This window comes from Falco peregrinus, chromosome 7 (assembly GCF_023634155.1).
Source record: "Falco peregrinus isolate bFalPer1 chromosome 7, bFalPer1.pri, whole genome shotgun sequence".
NCBI lineage: Eukaryota > Metazoa > Chordata > Aves > Falconiformes > Falconidae > Falco > Falco peregrinus.
Window position 1 is genome coordinate 26,133,554 of NC_073727.1, and position 21,750 is coordinate 26,155,303.

General features: G+C 36.4%; 1 protein-coding gene across 1 annotated transcript in view; it reads right to left on the reverse strand.

Moving 5' to 3' along the window:
• AK9 (adenylate kinase 9) overlaps window positions 1–21,750 on the reverse strand; it is a 76,647-nt gene that overhangs the window by 43,655 nt on the left and 11,242 nt on the right. Inside the window, exons 6-16 of the mRNA XM_055811190.1 lie at window positions 17,259–17,417; window positions 16,445–16,570; window positions 13,508–13,582; window positions 11,963–12,061; window positions 9,875–10,014; window positions 9,610–9,790; window positions 9,035–9,179; window positions 7,459–7,592; window positions 6,637–6,793; window positions 2,652–2,754; window positions 2,147–2,223 (exon numbers count right to left, since the gene is read on the reverse strand). Coding sequence (XP_055667165.1) covers window positions 2,147–2,223; window positions 2,652–2,754; window positions 6,637–6,793; window positions 7,459–7,592; window positions 9,035–9,179; window positions 9,610–9,790; window positions 9,875–10,014; window positions 11,963–12,061; window positions 13,508–13,582; window positions 16,445–16,570; window positions 17,259–17,417 — 1,396 coding nt within the window. The remainder of the gene's footprint in view (window positions 1–2,146; window positions 2,224–2,651; window positions 2,755–6,636; window positions 6,794–7,458; window positions 7,593–9,034; window positions 9,180–9,609; window positions 9,791–9,874; window positions 10,015–11,962; window positions 12,062–13,507; window positions 13,583–16,444; window positions 16,571–17,258; window positions 17,418–21,750) is intronic.

Consider the following 21,750-nt stretch of genomic DNA (forward strand, 5'->3'; position numbering starts at 1 on the left):
TATATGACATTGTTACTTCTATCATTAATAATTGTTGTTTTGATGTACTCAGATCAAAATTAGTTAGATATTCAAAACTAAGATGAGCTTTGTGGTTTGAGACAGAGATGATAAAGTATCTGTGTAGAACCCTGTATATTTAATACTTTAGAACTCATTCACTTTGAAGAAGAGCTATGTGTTTTGTTAGAAACTATAAAAAGCTATAATGTAGAAATTTTTTTAAGTTTATATGTAAATGAAAGAACCCTACAAAGCTAGCATTTTTTCCAGCGAGTAGGTGAAATGCTACCTAATCAAAAAATTAAAAGCAGGTTATCATATTCAGTCTATCTCATACTATCTTTAAAACTTAGGCCTTGTTATATATAGGTAAGTTAAATGCCAGACTGAATAATAGAAGAAAATGTATATGAGACATAGTGACAATACAGAACTTAAGCTTGGCCATGATATTTTTCTACAGAAACCAGTATGTTATGTCTGAATGTAATGGCAGTCTAGGCCTCCACTTCCGAGAGAAAAAAAAGAAAGTGGGAATTCATGTGCTTCAGTTTTTAATTTCATCCCCAGGCCTTAGGTGATAATTTAGGCTATGACAGAGAAACCTTGAGTTCCCTTAGCAGAGGAAGAGAATACTCTTAAGTCCCCAACCTAGTTCTTAATGTAGAGGCAAATACTCTCACGTGTGTACTTCATCTTGACAGCAGATCCAAATCAGACAACATTCTTCTAAGAAAGTAGGTTGCTATTAAACAAGACAAAAAGGAAAGTACAACCCTGCAACTTTTTTGACTTTTGAGGTTCAAAACTGTTGAAACTAACTTGAATTAATTCTAAACCTTGACCCAACTGACAGAATTGTCTGAGGTGTAAAAATTCAGCCTATTTGTGACAGTTGGCCTGCCTCCAAAATCTCACTTCTCACAGATTATTCACTCCTGCCCAGGACAACTGTATTTTCATTGCCGGAAACAAAGTATAGCATAGTTCTGACAGGAAAGAGGATCTTTACAGGAAATAAAAGAGTGGGTAAACAAAAATAATACGCAGTTCTTCAATACAGGAAGAAGCAAAGTAAGAAAGTCTTTATCCAAAATGTTTCATTAATATTGTTATTAGAGGAGAAACCTTATGTAATACACACAATTCCATTACTTTTTATGTTGTTATGTTATTAAAGGCTAATCTCAGTAAGTACAAAGGAGAGAAGGAATGATGACAGGTGGGAGAACCCCAGTAGCTTAATCAGAACAAACATAACCTTGACTTGGCTCCCCTCAGGGTCATTAAAAGAGGATGATGAAGGCATTGTCTGGGTGTGAGATCTATTGAGATGAGTCAACCAGAGACACTGTCCTCATCTGAGGGTGATTACTGCCTACAGGGTATGACACTCATTAGGGGGTACCAGGAAAAGCAGTTTAGGATTGTGAGAGACTTAGAATATTATGAGGCATTTCTGAGAAGGACCAAAGGCAAGGAGAAGAATGGATCAAAGTGGATTGGAGAGGAACAAGCATGGATAATAGAGTAGGAAGAAGATGAAAGGGGAAACGGGAATGGATGCTCATTACAACATGGTCCTGGGGACATGAAGCTGCAGCAGCCTCACCTTTACTGGGCTACTGGATTCAGCAATTCTAATGCATGTTAAGGGAGCTGCTCCTGAAATTATTTCTGTTCCTCTTTAATTGCTTCAGGCTGAGCTTCTTGGAGGAAGAACAGAAAACCAGACAGTTTTGCAATTTTCTTACTAGCTATTGGCCAAGTTCTAACAGTTTTCTAACTTGTGAGGGGATACAGATTTTCTGATGAGTAGGAATACAGTTCAATACAGTTAATAACCTACTTAGAAAAATTACTAGAGCAGATAGAGAGTCCTGTCCTTCAGATTTATTGAAAACCGTAACTGTGTTGGCTGATTTAATATACATCTTTATTCTGTAACATCCATTAAGAATGGCACATAGAAATGTGTGCCTGAATCAGTGAAGGAAGCAAAGATAGTAATATAAACGAATTTTTCTAGATGCTGAGTGTAAAAAGGAAATAAAAACTGTAAAATCTGCATAAAACCTAAATTGCTAAATTATTTGAAACACAAAATGAGATAAAATAAAAGTCAAATGTTACACACTTTCACCTTTCTCCTCAGCAGCCTCTAGATATCGGTCTTCCTCTGATGTCAGTATTTCTTGCATTTCTCTTATAGAATCATATCTTCTGTAAGTAAAAGATTATTTATCTTAAGACACGTATTAGTGAAGCAAGTTGCAGATATATTAATTTAAAGTAAAGATTTGGAAATATACTCTTGGGATTTTAAATATAAGTTGGGTTGTACAAAATAAAAGTCAAATACATTTCATCATCTAAACTGTTACTGTTTCATTGCATCAAAAGGCTGGACTAATGAAAGGCTAATGAAAATGCATTTAGCAAGAGAATATTCTGACACCGTATTTACTGATCTAAATGAGATATTCCTCATATTTAACACATTGGATTATTTTTTATACATCACAACTAGTCTTAGTGTACTGTCTTAGTACATTTGTGTTGATAAATGCACTGATACCTTTAACACATAATAAAACTAATATTTTTTTGTGCTCATTTGATACGTTCAGATATTTGGAATATTTTACCTTACTTCTTTCTTTTCTAATGCTTCATCTGTTAGCCTTTTCAAAATCTTAGACTTAATTTCATCCCTCTTTGCTAAGTACATTCTGCGTAGTATACAGACTCCTGCAGTACAATTACAAACAGTAATGACTTTTATGCATTCATATAAAGCTGAAGTTATTTGAGTTAGCAAAATTATTTGATAAATGACAGACAACTTTCCTGCTTCTTTTTAAAGTCAAGAAAAGGCATATATACCACAGAAATATTATTATACTGCTGCTTTCTAAGGTTTTAGAGCTTTGTTTTCTATTTCAAACACCTCATAAACTGAGTCTGGGATACAGGAAGGTTATGATGAAGGCTATAAGGGAAGACAGCACTGAAAAGATTTCTCTTATATTTCTGTATAGCATGCATTACTCTGGCAAACAAGCATTTTGTTTGTATGTGTACAAAGAGAACTATGGAGAAACAAATGAAAAACATTCAAATAAAAATTTAAAGAATGTAAATACCTATACCACTACACCTGGTTGACAGAAATTAATAATATGCTGTCCCTACTAAGAACTCTACTGACTGACTTACTTTGGCAAATAGATTTATGACACACGGCTGTGTGGCTCAAATCCATTTCCATCAGTGGAGTTATGCCAGTTTAGACTAGTTCAGGGAATAGCTTACAAAGTAATGACTCAAAATGCTGTGAAAATGTAAACTCCACAACTACTTTATTAAGTGACAGAAATTAGTGGGAAACAAATAATAATAAAAAAAGAACAAAATGAAACAAAATATCTAAATTCAAGGAAACACATCCATAGGCAAAAAGCTACACTTTTAGCCAAATCATACAGCGGACATTGTGATCTTGTCTCTTTCACCTCACTCTGCTCGTACTCCCATATCTCACAGGATCACTATCATCAATTAACATAAAATATATTTTTATTTAAATTTGAACTGTGAGAAACATGTTACTTAATTTTTAGGAACATTGGTGTTGATTTGAAGCAGATGATAATTCTGTGCAAATGGTTTATATTTTAAACCAATACTTTCAATTAAATGTATTTTTTAAAAAGGGAGGATGAGTGAAGGGAATTTTTTTGAAAATGTAGTTTGTAAACTAACTCATCTTTAGATAATAATCTGTCTCGGTATTCTTCAGCACAAAAGTTGTGAGAGTTTTCAGTCACTTTGCCTGGTGGCCCAGGCATGCACGTTTCCATCTTTGTGTTTTCTCACAGTATTATGAAAAGCAGCAATGACAAAGAGCATTAATTTACTTCATTATTCAGAGTCAAAATTACAGAATTATAATATGCAGAACATCTAGAAGAATCACAGTTACTATACTACAACTAACCATTCTTTTTCCCTTGGGTACCAGCACATGTGTTTCTCACTTAAAGAGTTCAATATTGTTTCATCTGATGAAGGATTTCAATATTCCTTGATCAAATTGAGCAAGTGACCTATAAGCCTTTAGAATAATGGATAATAAATTAGCAAATCCTAAGTGGCTGACCTGAAAATATCTGCTACTGGTATTAACCAGAAATAAGCTAGCTCGCTAATGGAGTGGGTTTGTAGGTAGCTCAGCTGATTCTGGTTGAAAGAACAATGTTCTTGCAATGTCCTGTTTTAATGCAACTGGAAATCTGAAATCTCTATGTATTTCACTTTGGTTTGTTATGATAGGCTACAAATAGTATGACTTGTATTCAATCTGTGCATGATTGTTTCAAGCTGAGACTGTAAAAATATATGCTTTATCATCTAAAGTATGTTAATTCATTTCCTCCCACCAGTGAATGAAACTTTGAAGAAAAATAAATTGTCATTGATTTATATGAAAGCCTGACACAGCTCCAGGGATAAAATTAGAGTATAGACTCATTATCATCTCAAAAACATTAAAAATGGGAATGGCGGATTTCCTTCCAAGCCTGGAATCTACTTACACATAAGGCCAAATGGGTTGTAATTAAGAAAGCAGTCTTTTTTTGCCATGTGATACAAAGACTGTAACAGTGTTAGTTCAAACAGAGTTCAATCATGATTGTGAGCACACAATTTAAGTTTCATGAAGGACCTCTCTAACTTCTAGGAAAGGCTTACACTTATGCTTTAAAGAATCTCCCACCTGTCAGGCTGGTGAAACAGAAGGTATGGGAGACATGGCTACCAAGACCATAAAATAGATTGTTCAGATTAGAACAAGTAATTGAGAGCTAGGTTTTGAGAACTAGTGGGAATGGCAGAAAGGTGTACATTGCAGAAAGTAAGCACATAATTCGAATGTCCTAGAGAGGCCTTAATTTAAAAGCCTCTGCTATAGACTCCCAAGTTCTTCCCTTCCCAAAAGAAAAGATGGGGCTGTTACTATTAACCAGTGTTCGACATGAAGAATTATCTATTCCCAAAGACTTTCAGGGACAGAGCCAACCTTTTCTTTTACCCAATTAATTCGCTTATTTGTTAAATTCTAAGAAGTGAGGAGAAAGTTAACATAACTCTGAAAGCACCTCTCCCACCTCAGTCCTCTCCCTGCAGAAAACGTTAGAGCATGACTCCTGCTGTGTTATTTAGTACCCTGTATGAACATTACATACCGCACGCCAACTACATGAATAAGGTGCTTTTTGTGGTTGTAAGAAAGGCCAATGCACTGTGTCCCAGAAACCAGGTTCACGAACATTTCGGTATGCTTGCAATGTCTGGGAAGCAATGATGAGGCATGGAAATGCAATTTATCCTTAAGTTTCTTCTGAAAGTATCTGAGATGAGGTCTTCTTGAATGATAGGAACAGAAATTCCAAACAAACCAGTACGATTATCCGAAGAACACTAGATCTAGAATTTTCTTATAGAAATGTTTAGTCTGTATATGAGCTCCAATCACACTGGAACACATAGTTAGGAAGTTTAAGATGTTGCAAAATTTCACAAAGCTATGTGACATAAGTAGTTAAGGTACTGTAGCTGAGTTGTGAGGATGATTATCTGACCAGATGACATGCTTCTGAAAACTTTTTTTTTTTTTTTTTTAAAGTAAGAAACCTGTTCTGATTAAACTGTGTGACCTTGATTTGCTCAAGTTGATTTTTATATTCAGGGACAAGAGTTTGAAAAGCTCTTTAGGCTGATTCTAATATTGGGGAGTTACTGAGTTTTCTTGAACTAAGTATGAATAAACCTATCATTCCTTTCTTGAAGGGAAGTTTCTACTACTGAAAGACCTTTTGATAATGGGCTGAACAGGTAATGATCAAACATTGCCGACAGGCAATGAAACTTGTGGTGTGGCATGAATTAAGTAGGCATAATTCATTAAGACACTATTTGGCAGACAAGACTTTTACCAGTGTATGAATCTTTCAGTTTATTATGCTTGGTACCACACTTCCTTTCTGCTTGAAACAATAAAGTAAAAATCCCTTCCCCTGAATTTATGGGTACTAAGCTATTGTATCCATCTGGATAAGAAGTTGCTTACATTTTGTGACCCCAGGAGGGGAACAGGATACACCTGCATGGAGGTATTTCTGTCTCCTTTTTTTCTCTCAAGCAGAGGAAGTTCATATTTGTAACCTGATTTTGCGAGTGAGGAAAGCAATGTGCAGGGAGGGAAATTTGACTGACAGACACATCACAAGCTGGTGTCCAGAAAGACACAGAATACAGAAAGTCTGAAACTGCAAGAGTCCAGTGGTATTTACTGCTGATTGTAAATAGGAAGAAACTGTAAACAGGAGGAATTTTCTTTACTGCTTTTGTAAATCATTCCTGTTTTCAATTCTGTGCAATTCCCTTAATCCAAATTGTAAAAAAAAAAATGGTGTACCCTTGTTGATTCACTGGATTCTTCCCTCCCTAGACCCCTGAAGCTTTATAAATGGAACATAACTACTAGGTTTTTTTATAAGTGTGTTTTATATACAGATATCAACACAGAGAAAAGAAAATAGAAAGTTTCATTAGTGTGCATTTACTAACCATCTTTTTCTGTATCCTTCAGACAGACAACAGTGTCAGGTAAAAGTCCTTTTTCTGATAAAGCTGACCAGTGATCTACTGACAGAGGGTAGTTATCCACCACCCATCCTCCTTTTGCTGGTGCACCAGGAAACCTGTTTTTGTTCTTCTTCATAAGCTGTTAAAAAATGTCAGATTCAGTAACACAAACAGACTAAAATATTCTGTGAGCTGTTTAAAAAGACTGCACAATACAAAATGATTTTCTAAATGTTATGATTTTCCCCTATTGTAATTTCAATAAAAAGTAAGACTTTTATAACTTCATCTATCTGAAAGAAATAAAAACATTTTAAACAAAAAGAGATTAATGTGCCAGTGATTTTTTAAGGTTGTCTATAAAGAATGTAGCTTCCAGTTACAATAGTTATAAACCAGTGAACAAATTTTAAATAATTCAAGATGCTTGGATAAACCTTCACATACAATTCTTTTCAAACACTTGTATCTGGTGCTGAGCTTTTTAATAGTGACTATGAGTATAAAAATAGGGCAAGCTTACAGTGATACTTCACTCAGATAATTCTCCCAGCCTCTAACGATTTGTAGCCCAGGCACTTTGCAAGACAGAAATAACTTGTATATATAGTAGTCCTCAAGAGATTTGTCTTTCATGATCTTGCTCAGTCTCTCCTCAATCCTGTGTAAGCTTTCAGACTATGTGATTGAAACTAAACTGATCTTTCAAATGGAGAAATTAAGAATGTATATCAATAATGTATAAACTGTTACAGGTTCCTCTTAGAAAAAAAGTGCTTTGCTATATAGTATTTCTAGTTTTACCTCTGCAATAGCTCTCTCCAGTACTTCAGCATATATTTCAGGTGACAGTGTAACTTCGGAGACTGCTGCACTCTTTATGGCTTCTTCTACCATTGCTTGAACTTCTGGGTGGTCAGCAGTTATCTCTGACATTCCTAACAATACAGATTTTTTTAAAGTGCTTTACAAAATTCTGAAATACTTTTTTTTTTTGTCTGCTCCGGAATAACTGCTAGGCGATTAAATCCAACCATTTCATAATTGCAGTCATTTTAAACAATATTATATGATCATGCTGAGAAAGAATCAAATACCAGTTCTTTTGAATGTAGTTCTAGACAGTATTTCATAAAGATAAGTTTTAAGATCTTTAAGATCTTAAGGTTTGCTCTCTTATTACAAAAAAATCCATTTTAAACTGTACAGTATGTTCTACCACTAAGTGAAATTTTGTTTCATTATGAATAGAATGACATTTGCATACTAGAATGATCAGGCACCTGCAGCACCTGAGAATTTCCTTTGATTTGATTTCTCTTTGATTCCTAAATCAAAAGATTGACCAGAGTAATTTAAAAATCAATACAAATCATAGATGAAGACAGTATATTGTCAGCATTCAAGCAGCCTAAGCATTCCCTAAGATGCACAAACTGTTCATATTGGATCCATATTTTGTTATTAATTGATGACACAACAGACTGTAATTGTTTAAACACTTTTTAAGGAACACTCAGAGTTAGTTCACAGTTTTCATATTAATTTGATAAAATTATTTAATTTCCATTTTTTTCTTCCATGTTTGCAGCACCAGAGGAATATATGGACTTCTTGTTAGGTATGTATCTATACATAAGTCAAATATGGTGATTCCTTGCTTAGTTGAACAAGGCAAAATGGCCTGACTGTCCATTTGAACCATAACTAGAGCTAACTGGAAAAGGCAATTCCAGTTCAATGGAAAATTTTGCAATTCAAAAGAAATAATTTTGAAAAACCCCCACTAAATTTCTTGCAAATAGAAAACACAAATTTTGATTAAGTGTTATTAAAAGCACATGTTCACCTTTTCAAAATATTTTCCGAATTCATCAAGTTGCAAAAACCTGGGCAGCTTAAGAAGTCCAAATGTGATCAGAGCAAGAGAGTCTTGTGAACATGCCATCTGAGGCAGCATACTTGGAAAGCTGCTCCAAAGTGGAAAATCTATAATTGTGGGTTCACATCACCCTAGCTGACAAGCTGCTTTCTTGAAGAAAATTTCAATTTTGCAGAGATTTAACTTGTCTGAAAGTCATTCAAATGGAAAGTTTCCAACCAGTATCTGTCAGAACCGATTTCTTCTTTCAAAAAGAGCTCAGAAAACTCTCTCTTACATACTCATGGCCCTTAACTTCAGAGGATTTGTACATAATATCAAAAATACTGAATTCTACTCAGCTATTCCCTATCTGCATGTTCTTTTAGTTCATATTTAATGCACAACAACTGTAACAACTTCTGTGATATTTTATAAGTCAAAGTAACAGCCATTGCTTCAGTTCAATAACCTAAAGCAAATAAGATAGCTTTAAAGACCATGAAACACCTTATTCACCTGATTCTCTTGACTGTTTTTCTAATCCCAACCTATTTTTCACTGCTGTTACAGCCTTTTCTACTCTATCGCTTCGCACTTGCTCAGCTTTTTCTTCTCTTGATTCTTCCACGTAGGGTTGAATGAGTTTGGCCATATCAAGAACCTAGTGAAATGATTTGAAAAAAAAAAATATCACAAAAGAAACATAAAGCATCTGATCCGGACTCTATACAATTAAAGTAATTTGGAGAAGCTCTGCAAATTTCAGAAAAAATTTACACATAATTCAAGTCTAGGGGTTTTTTTTTTAGAAAAATATTTTTAAATTTGCATTTACATTTAATTGTCTTAGACACAAAAGTTATTCTATTCTTATGCTAAGAAAAATAACTGACACATAAATATTTGTCTTTTAAATAATATTTTTGAAATTTAGCTACTTTTATATAAATGAATTTCACTAAATTAATATTTCTCTGTAATCCATATGCTTGCAATGTGTATGTTAATAACACAACAGGAATAAGAATGTGTTTAACTGACTCCCAAGCCTCAGCTGATACACTAGTTACAGAAGACATTTATAAACTTACCTTTCCATTATATTTGTGTGCAATTAGGTTACAAATAGTTGTTCTTCCAGAGAATGGAGGACCAAATACTAGTACTTTACAAGGAGGGAGTGGCATTGGTGGTGACAGGTAAGGCCGTGGATTCAACATAAATCTTTTCAGCGCCTCTGGGGATGACAGTATGTACATTTTACCTAGAAAACTTAAAACAGAAAAGAAGCTAACATATATAAACAGTTATCTTCTAAAATAGAAATAAAAATTAAAAGTGTCAAATTCTGCTAACCTGACAGCCAAGTCTGGGTTCCCCCTTCGAATATCACCTTCCTTTAGAGCCACAGGACATACTTGCCCCCACCTGCTTCTACGCCATCGATATCTGTGTGCTAGTAGTTTATAAGACGACAGAGCCCGGAAAAGTTCATCCTGTTTATTAAAATAGCAATAACAGTATATGCAATTGTTGTCTGAAGCTATATATGCTTTGTTCTTAGCTTTGTTTTGAAATATTTTGTTGGAAAATAAGCAAACCTAAAAAGAAAACCACATCATGCTTTTTCGAATATTTATAAAACACACACTGCAGAATTGTAGGACACTTCTAAGGAGAAACTACTTGGTTTTTCGAGTTTATTTAACAAAATCAGCACTTAACATAGTTCCTGGAGGCTTTGTTTGGTATTTTCAGAATGTTAAAATGATGAAGAAGTACAAATCAGCTATTTTTTGAAGATAACAGAAAATAGCCAAGATGTCTTCTAAAGGGGATGAAGAAAGGACCATTGTTCTCTGGGGAGGAATAGCAAAGCCAAAATATCTCTTTTAGGCATGCAGAAATATCATGTGATAGGAGTGAGTTTAATAAAACTTTTGCAGCAGGTGAATAGTGAGTGAATCCTAAAGTTTATGTTGACTAATTTATCCAGAATAGTACAGACAAGTACTGCCTGTGAAGAACTGCAGAAGAACCTTTGGAGTCTAGGAAGCCAGGCATTAAAATAGCAGTTTTACACAGCAGATGATGAGTAGTCATTGACTGTCACTACTCAGGAACAAATCTTGAAATTATAATACATACTTCCATGAAAACATTTGGTCAATGCTCTTGCAGTTAGAAAACCGAGGGGAGGGGAGGGGAGGGGAGGGGAGGGGAGGGGAGGGGAGGGGAGGGGAGGGGAGGGGAGGGGAGGGGTTTTTTGTTGCATAAATCCTGCCATCATCTTTACTTCTATGTGCATTCTGCTACCCTGCTATCAAAAAGTATGCAGTAGAATAGGAAAAGTTTCAGAAAAAGGTAATATGACTGATCAATCACACAAAAAGATTTTAATGTAAGAAGAAGTAAGATTAAGTAGACTGGAACTCTTCAGTCCAGGAACAAGACAGCTATATAAGAACAGGACAGAAGTCTGAGATCATGAGTTATTAGAGGGCAGATAGAGAGAACAAAACTATTTACTGACTTTTGCATATCAACAACCAGAGGATGCTGAACTAAAAAGGGGCAGGTTCAACACAAAGGGAAGCAATTCTGTATGTAATGTCCAGTTAAGCTGAAGAACTCCTTGTCCCAAATACTATGAATGCTAAAAGCTTACACACAGACTAACATAAACACACAGGCTAACTAAATGATAAATAAAGATGACCTCTGACACAGAAAGTCTTTCACCCGTGAATTTGTCAGAGACTAAGAAAACAGAAAAGTGAAGGGAGAGGTGTTTCTCTGAAAATGTAGTGGAGTCTTTCAGTTATAGCATAATTCATATATTCAGAGTTTTGTTTAAGAAATAAGAAAGATGACTGCAAATGAATATAGGTGAAGACACTTGCAGAGACTTGGTTTTTCAGTTTTATATGGAAGAGACATGAATTATAATGCTCATGATTCAGCAAATTTCAGCACTAACTTGTCATGTTTCTAATTAATTAAAGGAAATACAACATACATGATTTTAGCTATGCAGGATGTTGCTAAATTTATATGAGCATGCTGTTTCTCAATCAGAAAAAGAGTAAAGACTGAGCTAAGAGTCAGCTGCTGAGATTGCTATCCTTTGGCTAAAGTTTCTTTATTTTCTTAGAAGGAATTAATTCTTCTTCTATTGCTAAAACAAATACTTTGTTCAAAATTTTGTTATATTCATCCATCTTTTTTTTTAATTACAAACCTTTTTCTTTTCATACTCTTTTAAGTGGATTTAAGTCCCAGAATTATACTACATTCACATTTCTGGAAAATCAAGGGTCAAAAAATGCCCTTATTGCATGGTAAACAAACCGATTGCTGTGAAACAATGTTGTTATATTATAAGCTTAGAGCAGAAAAAAAAAAATCATTACAGTTAGTCACGTTTTAGAAAAGCACACTTACATCTTCCAGCCCCTCCAGCATTTCTTCTTGCTGACTTTGAAGTCTAGTTATAGGAGCTCCCTTTCGAACACCCAGAGACTGAAGTCGAGCTTCCACTGACTGAAGAGGAAATAACACTTGACTTAGTACCACTCAAAATTGCTTTTGTGATCTGAAAGGACCCACAAAGTATTTTTAAAATTGCATTACTATTTATATAATGGTTACATATACACTAAGGCCCAGTTTCTAGCTTGAAGTCATGCTAGTTATTGAGCTGAGTTTTAACAAGCTATTTGGTAGATACAGGCAGTGCAAAATGCTGAATCATAGGCTTTATATCTCCTCATTATGCTGTGAATCCCAAGCCTTCTAAAGGAACAGCCTGTAAAGGATTCTTTCCCACAAAGCAGTGGAAGTATTCAGATGAGCTACAATCTGAAAAGGAGGAAAGTCTCTTGAGGAGATTCAATTATGCACACTCAGAAGTAATACAACTTTAGGTAATTTATTTAAAGAGATGCTTAAAACAGATGTCTGCCAATGAGAATCAGATGATATTAAATTTAATTGAAGTATCCTGAATGTAATCTTGCTTGAATGCAAGTGTTCTTGAAACAAAAAAGCAAATTTTGTCATGTTTCGACTAGTTTCATAAGTCTTTGCCTTACTTACAGGTAAATTGGTTGGAAACATTACACAACTTGACTGCTTTTACTATAAATTTTCTGTTGCAATGTTCACAAACAGATCATAAATGAGGAAATTTTATGTTCCAATTCTGCAAAATTAGTGGTTTTTTTTCCCATAGGACCATTCTTGGTAGTAAAGTTAAGCATAAATTGAAATAATACTTACAGAGTTGTAATTGAATAAATTTGTTTCAAAGAACAGAGGGGAAACTGTAGGAGCAGCACACTTCCTATGTTGTCAAAGACAATCTCTCACTTCATTTTTAACCCCATATTTTCAGTTCTGATTTGAAGCAACTCTTATTTTTGAGGCAGAGGGTAAGATTATTTCTCTCCAAATTTTACCATTGTAGCTTTTTTAACAGGGAGAATGAGTTCCTATGTCGTGAGCTAAAAATCTAGATACAAGCACTCAGCAGAATTGTTAAAAGTATGAAGCGTTTTCTATTTCAATGTAAAACAATATCAAAGATCACAGAAAATCTATCATTATTTTAGACACCACCACAAAGTATGACAATTGTGTAAATGTATCATACTGGAAGTGTTTTAATTTCTCATGTTAATAACGCTATTTTACACTAATAAACAAAATAAAGTGCTAAAAACAGATGGATGTGATATAAAAGAGTTCGTAGCCTGCCTGAAAATATTCTCATGGGACATATATGTAAGCCTGGGGGTGGTGCAGTGAATCTTATAATTGTTTTAACACAGGAAGAAAAGCAAGCATTTCAAAGGTCACATTTCTAAAAGCAATTAAATGAGCTTTAAACACAAAATTTTGCCAACACTTTAATAAAGAAAACAATCCACAGAAGTGAGAAATTATTTTCTAGTGGAGGTTAACTAAGTTAGTGCTTAGCTTGCTTACCACAAAGAGATCATCTGGTTGTTGATTTCCATCCAGTTCAATAATATATTGACTATCCTGTTCAGCCATCAAATCCTGTTTAAGAACAAAGACATAAATTGAGTATAGCTAACCAGATAATGACATTGAAGCTGATTTTGTTTCTACACATATCAAAGGCTGGGCTCCTGTGGACTTCATCAAAGCCAAGAATCACTGTATTAATGGCTCATAAAATCTTCTGAAGAGAAACTTCTTTGGTGAGGGATAGATACAGGATGAATTCAAAACCTGGAGTTACAATGGGTTCAGAAAACAGATTAGATATCCTAGCTCAAATGAAAGAGAGCTACAAAGAATCAAGATACAGTAATATTTTCTGTATGAACTCAACCTCTTATTGTCTAACTACTTTAATTCTCTGCTGGAAAATGGTGACAATGTCAATTAACAGATTTCTTGCAAATGCCAGCCACAAGGCTGATGTTTTCATTTTGGTTCTGACTCTCAGCTTCTGTGAAATTGAACAATATATTTGATTTTTCTTATTTTCAATTTTCCCATTAGTAAATAAGATATTAGTCTAAAATAGACATCTCATGTCTACTGTTAATATCTCTGAGGACTGAGAACACTCACTCCATTCCTGACAGATGTTGGTCTAACCCCAGCCCTGGAAAAGCCTAGTGAAGGTGACTTTACAACTTGGTAGGTAATCTGTTCCACTTCTTTATGACACTTATGGTCAGAGTTCCTTTCCTTGCATCTAGTCTGTCTTCTATGCTATAAATTATTCGTCCTATCTTTGGTAGAAATAAATAATAACTAATTGCTTCTTTCTAATACTCTTATGCAGAGAAGATAATACTTTGTGTTTCTTTTATACACAATGGTCTTACAAGTATATCCATAATATTTTCTTGTGTACAGTAGCATCACATTTATTGACTCAGTTTATGACTAAAGCCCACAGACTGCAGACTGTTTGCAGTACTGAGATCTAGCTAATTATTTCACATTGTAGTTGTTCATTAGGTTTCCTCCCTAACTGTAGTATTTCACACTTATTTCTACTCAATTTCATCCTAACAACTTACCAAGAACTCAAAGTCTGTTCTCCACAGTTCTTTCTACCTGTTCCAGTTCAGTACAAACTGCACATCTTATAAGCTTTTTTTTCAGTTTCATCATCTCAATCTCTACCTGGGCCAATGACAGACCCCTATGTTCTTTCAATGTATTAGTGGACCACTAAGTATGTTCACTAATATATTCACCATTAGTAAAGCCTAAGTAAGACCTACCAACTAGTGTAACATGGTGGAAGTGCTGAAGTTTGGTATACATCCTAAAGTAATTTAAACAACTTTGCATTAGTTTGCTTATGAGAAATCCATGTAAGGTTGTATAATGATTAAAGTTACCACATTTTTTCCTTTCTTCTTCAAAGCAGTAACAAGTTTGTTACTCTAGCGAAGAACATTATACCAGTTTTACACAATTTTATCTATAGGTTTATCTAATCCATAGGGAAATTGAAGGGCATAAATAAACTGTAATTGTCCAGTGTGCAGCAAACATGAGGCTTTTGCAGTTGCTTGTACCAAGAGATTAAAAAAAAGAAAAAAGAAAAAAGAAAAAAGAAAAAAAGAATTATTGCCTTGGACCTGTTCTGGATTTTTTGGAGAAAAAAAAAAAAAGATACATACTAAATCTAATTTTCCTGAACACAACAAAGAAGGAAGAAATGTTACAGCTTTAGAAATTAAATAGGTGATAAAGCAAACTGATGGGCTAATTATTGTGTATATAACCCTGCAGCTAATGAAGTAGGTGAGGAGGGGGATTTATTGGAGTGGAAGGCAATGGATGTAGGGAGTAGGTTTCTTATAGGATTGCATTCTAGAATGGACTTTGGTAATGGTGATGATACACTGGGCTTTTCAAATACTTCAGTTTCTAGGTTTAGGAAGTGCCTGTGACAGCACCTATGGTTTGCTTTTAGAACTCAAAGTGGGTTGATTTATCTTGACTCCAGTGATATGTAAGGGTTACAAGAATAAGAGACCGATCATCTTTAGTGAGTTGGCAGGGGTTCACTAACCTTTGTACAATGTGCTAACATATGTAGAATGTAGGGAAATACTTAGTTGCTACATATTTGTGGTCTGGGAGTTTAGACTAGGGGATGTAGAACCGTAAGGGCATGTCATAAAGAACCTTAGACAATGGTAAAGAGGCACTGCTAAGGAAGATATAAGTTTTCTGTAACTAGAGAACAGGATGGTGTGTTCCAGAACAATAGGATAAGAAGATTTTAAATCAGTAGAAATGAACTGCGCACGCGCAAGAGACTCCGGGTCAAAAGTTTATGCGGACAAAGACTTTGAGCCTTCATCAGAAGACCCTCTGAGAAGACCCTCAAGGTGGCAGCATGTGTGCGCAAGGAGGTGGAAAAATATGTAAAACATTTTTGGGAAATAGTTTGAATATGTATTAGTTTTCTGGGAAATGTTATGCATATGTATTAGATTGTAGCATAAAAACAGTGAGAACTAGAGCTGAGGTGTGCATACTAGGAGGAGAAATCCCCTATGCACCCAGTGCCACAAATAAAGGAAAACCTGCTGCATAACGACTCTGTCGTTATTGAGTTTTATCTCGGAATCCTGGCCCAGCCGCACCTAGCCTCCTGCCTTAGCAAGGAGTGCTAGAAAGCGAGGGGGCTTGGAAATTCCAATTTTTGATATCACCAGAGTAGAAACAACACCTACAGATGACAACTTTATATCATTGATTTCAGGATGAATTTCAGAACCTGGGGGGATATTGTAGCATCCCTTGTGCCCATCTCCATAAAATAAATCACAAACTAAAAAAAAAGAAAAAAGAAACCTGTGCAAAATATTTTAAAAAATATTTTGTTATGTATAATCATATTATTTTGATTTTTCTTACTTCTAAAGGATGAAGCATGATGTCCTTATACAGTCCAACTCTTTCCTCTGCGTTTTCAAGAATATCTTCAGGCCTCTGCACCAACTGATGCAAAAATTCTGATATCATAAGTGGATTTTCTGCAGTCTGAAGAATGAAAAATTAAATATTTCAAGATACAGCAATAAAATACTGTTGTAAACTAATTTTTGTCTTTATTCAAATGTAAATGAAGTAGCTTTCCAGAGTATTGAAATGAGTATTAGTTCAGTGATTGCTGACCGTGATCCTATCCTGATGAAATGTAGTTTCTGCAAACTGAGAGGAATGTGCCTAGAACTTGCATTGATAAGGTCTCTGGCCAGTATTACAAACCAGAACAGTTCATCCTGAAGTCAAAATTAATACCTTCAGGAAAAAAATCTGTTTGTAGTAGTCCAATGCTAAAACCAGAAAACAAGCTAGTATCCTGCAAATACTAGTAAAACTTGCTACAATAAACAAATATTAAGAAATCTTATTTACTTAGACCAAGAAACAGACAATATAGAGTCACCATTCTCTGATACATCCTTTTAACTTATGACAAGAAACAGCTCAGTGTTAAACTATCCAGGTTAAACTATACAATAACAAGCATTAGCTGTTATTTAAACCTACTGTTTAAGTATTATCTCACATTTCTTAAAGCTGAACAGAAACTGCATTAAGATTAAAGCTGAGCAAAACTAAGTCATAATGTAGTATGGTGATATTTTAGAATATTGGATTTTGTTCTGCTTTGTCTAAAGTACATTATAAAACTTTGTGCTGTTTAGAAATTGGCAGTATTTACCTCTTCTTCCTGTTCTTCTTCTTCATTCTCTTCTTCATGCTGATCTTTCTTATGCTTTTCAATAATGTTAGGATCCCACTGGTTCCTCTGATATACCTGCCCTGAATCAGGGTGTTGCCTTTGTCCAGATATTCTTTGGCATAAGTCATAATCTGAACACTAGCAAGGAATAATTAAAAGGAAATCACATGTTTATTGTCCTGCTGCTATAATATTTTTCCTGCAACTGAAGAATGGGGGGTAGGAGTATGTTTGCCAAAAATCTGCGTTCATAAACAACTTCCCCAGTAACATTCTAAGCAAACACAAAATTTTCAAAAGCAGCAAATATTAAAGGAAGACTTTAACACTTGCATAGTTTTTTCCCATCAGCATTTTACATTCCATGTCAGGAGTGTAGCCACTACCTGAGCACATTTTACCATGCAAGGTATACCTTGTAGTATAACAAGTATAGGTGTAGTTTATAGATAAAAATATTTTACAGACAGGCTTGTGGTTGCCCTTGCAATTAATGCCAGAGTGAAATTAATTAGATTTAAATCAAGATTAAATAATTTTTACTAGGTGCCTCTGACTTCTCAGAGCTCTACTGTTACCCCAAAGCATAGCGCCATTGTGGCAGAGGCTAAAGGAATTCAGCAGTTTGGAGCTCCGGAAGAGTGTAAGCAATGGTCTTTAAATAAAAAGCCCTACAGACACAAATTTAGTTTAACATTAAACACAGATAAATCTGGATGTGGTCTGTGGTGATAAAAGTATTAATATTTAAGATTTGAGAGGTCTGTCTAAGAAGTTTATGCTAACTAAATTTCCTAACTGAAACATTTGCCCTAACTAAAACATTCCTTTCAACTAGAAGCTAAAGACTCTTTGCCTGTTTCCACCTCCCCACTTCTGAGCCAAGATAATACTGGGTGTGCCACTCCTATAGGCTCCACTAGGACAACATTCTACATTGTCACATTATGTACTTTTTGATTCCTTCTCAGAATTGTGGCTCTTAGCAAGTTATTAAAGGAGTCCATCCATTCCAGGGATGGATATCTGACTTTGTTAACATTGAAAGGATTGTTTTTCCGCATCTCTCTCTTTTTTTTTTTTTTTCCCCTGCAAAACAAAAAGCTGGTTGGGTCTCTGCAATCACTTAGCAGAGAACAGGGGAGTAGAGAGGGACATTCTGTCTGAATGTTCCCTCACTATGATCATAGTTAAAAGAGCTTCTATCTGACCTGTTCTAAATTGTACTTGCATTAATAGACACTTGGAGTCTCCAGATCTCCAACAGGTCTTAAGATAGGTATCTTAAAAGTCTACTATGGAATTGGGGGTGGGTCCCAACAAAAAATAAATAATCATTCTTCCTTTCTAAATTACTAACACCTACTCTTCAAACATATATGAAAAACCTGAAATAACAAGAAAATACTGTAGTCGTTTAAGGTCAAATTGTTACAGAAATGGAGAAATGATTTCTACAGAGCTTTTGAGATTGCATTGCTAGCGACAGGCACACTACACTCATTTCCTGAGGTATCCCTTGAAGTATTACAATACTTTAGAATATTTCTGTATTTCTATGGTGAGTCATACAGCTGACTTGAATGCTATATGACAGCGCATTTTGAAATAGGGAAGGAGAAATTTGATCAGATATCATTCTTTTTTTCAAAGGTGCATTTTTCATCCTTTTTCTTGGAGAGAAATTTTCTCTAAATTGGTCTGCTAAAAGAGTATTTTATTATTCCCAGAGTTACCTAGAATCTCCCTTCTTCCTTTCTTTTTAATATAATGAAAATGGTTACAATTCTGACATATCTGGGTGATGTGGTGGTCAGAGGCCATCTAAGGCATAATGATCACAAAATGATAGTTTTTGATTTTTGGAGAAGGAGAGGGGTCAGCAAAACCACTACCTTGGACTTTCAGAGGGCAGACTTTGGCCTGTTTAGGAGACTGGTTGACAGAGTCCTTTGAAAGGCAGTCCTGAAGGGCAAAGGGGTCCAGGAAGACTGGACATTCTTCAAGAAGTAAACCTTAAAGGCTGTCCCCGTGCGCCAAAAGACAAGCCACTGGGGAAGAAGACCAGCCTGGCTGAACAGAGAGCTTTGGCTGGAACTCAGGGGGAAAAAAGAGAATTTGCCACCTTTGGAAGAAGAGGCAGGCAACTCAGGAGGGCTATAAAGATTTTCTTAGGTTATACAGGGAGAAAATTAGAAAGGCAAAAGGCAAAAGCCCAGCTAGAACTTAAGCTGGCCACTGACATAAAAGATAACAAGAAATGTTTTTAGAAATACACTAGAAACAAAAGGAGGGCCAAGGATAATCTCCATCCATTATTGGCTGCGGTGGGGTGGGGGTGGAGAGGTGAGGGGGTGGGGAGCATTGCCACAAAGGATGAGGAAAAGGCTGAGGTACTTAAATGCCTTCTTTGCCTCAGTCTTTAGTAGTCAGACCAGTTATCCTCAGGGTACTCAGCCTGATCAGGAATGGGGAGTAGAATGAAGTCTCTCCACAGTCCAGTAGGAAGTGGTCAGTGACCTGCTGCTCCACTTAGACACACACAAGTCTATAGGGCTGGATGGGATCCACCCAAGGGTACTGAGGGAGCTGGCAGAGGAGCTCACCAAGCCACTCTCCATCATTTGTCAACAGTCCTGGCTAACTGGGGAGGTCCCAGAAAACTGGAAGTTAGCCAGTGTGAGGCCCATCAACAAGAAGGGCAGGAAGAAGGATATGGGAAACTACAGGCCTTGGCACCAAGGAAGGTTATGGAACAGATCATCCTGCATGAAGGACAACCAGGGCATCAGGTCCAGCCAGCACGGGTATACGAAAGGCCGGTCCTGCTTGACAAACCTGATCTCCTACAACAAGGTGACCCATGCAGTGGATGAGGGAAAGTCTGTGGATGTTTTCTACCTGGACCTTAGTAAAAAGCCTTTGACACCATCTCCCACAGCATTCTCCTGGAGACACTGGCTGCTTATGGCTTGGATGGGTGTACTGTACGCTGGGTAAAAAGCTGGCTGGATGGCTGAGCCCAAAGTGTGGTGGTGAATGGAGCTACATCCACAAGTGGTGCTCCCCAGGGCTCAGTTTGGGACCAGTCCTGTTTAATGTCTTTATCAATGATCTGGATGAGGGGATTGAGCGCACCCTCAGTAAGTTTGTGGACAACACCAAGTTGGGTGGGAGTGTTGAACTGCTGGAGGGCAGGAAGGCTCTGCAGAGGGATCTGGACAGGCTGGATCAATGGGTCAAGGCCAGCTGTATGAGGTTCAACAAGGCTGAGGGCCGGGTCCTGCAGCTGGGTCACAACAACCCCATGCAATGCTACAGACTTGGGGAAGAGTGGCTGGAAAGCTGCCTGGCAGAAAAGGACCTGGGGGTGTGGGTTGATGGCTGGCTGAACATGAGCCCACAGTGTGCCGAGGTGGCCAAGGCGGCCAACAGCATCCTGGCTTGTATCTGAAACAGTGTGGCCAGCAGGACTGGGGAAGAGATCATTGCCCTGTACTCGGCAGTGGTGAGGCTGCACCTCAAATACTATGCTCAGGTTTGGGCCCCTCACTGCAAGAGGGACGTGGAGGTGCTGGAGCGTGTCCAGAGAAGGGCAATGAAGCTTGGTGCAGGGTCCAGAGCACAAGCCTTACAAGGAGCAGCTGAAGGAACCGGAGTCATTAAGTCTGGAGAAAAGGAAGTTCAGAGGGGACGTTATAGCTCTCTAAAACTACCTGGAAGGAAGCTGTAGAAAGGCAGCTGTTGGTCTCTTCTCCCAGGTAACAAGCGATAGGACAAGAGGAAAGAGCCTCAAGTTACACCAGGGGAGGTTTAAATTGGATATTGGGAAAAATTTCTTCACTGAAAGGGTGGTCAAGCATTGGAACAGACTGCCCATGGATGTGGTGGAATCACCATCCCTGGAAGTGTTCAAAAAATACGTAGATGTGATGTTTAGGGACATGGTTTAGTGGTGGGCTTGGCAGTGCTGGTTAACAGTTGGACTTGATGATCTTAAAGGTCTTTTCCAACCTAAATGATTCAATAATTCTGTATCTGTGAAAACAGCTTGAACTCACTGAAATTGAAGGCAAGATTTGACTGTGGGGCAAGGATTTTTAATGACTGTTCAGGTTTAGCCTTCTTCCCGGTGGAGAAGAAGATGTACCTACAGGAAGTCAAGAATTCTGTTTTCTTTCTAATGTAGTTAGTATCACTCTTCTATTTGTGCTGCTGCTGCAACTATACAACATATATACTCAAGAACTGGGATTCCTTACTATCCAGTATTAAAGCAAAGACTGACTTTCTGTAGCTAAAAAAAAATCAAAACTGCTTGAAAAGCAGCACAAAAACATGTTTCTCTGAGCCTTTAAGAACTTTCCATGAGTATAGAAAAATAGATTTGAAGTAGGCATTCACAAATTTTCATTATGCACGGTCAAACAAATCTCAAAAGTATGGAATTAAAACAAACACAAACTTAAAT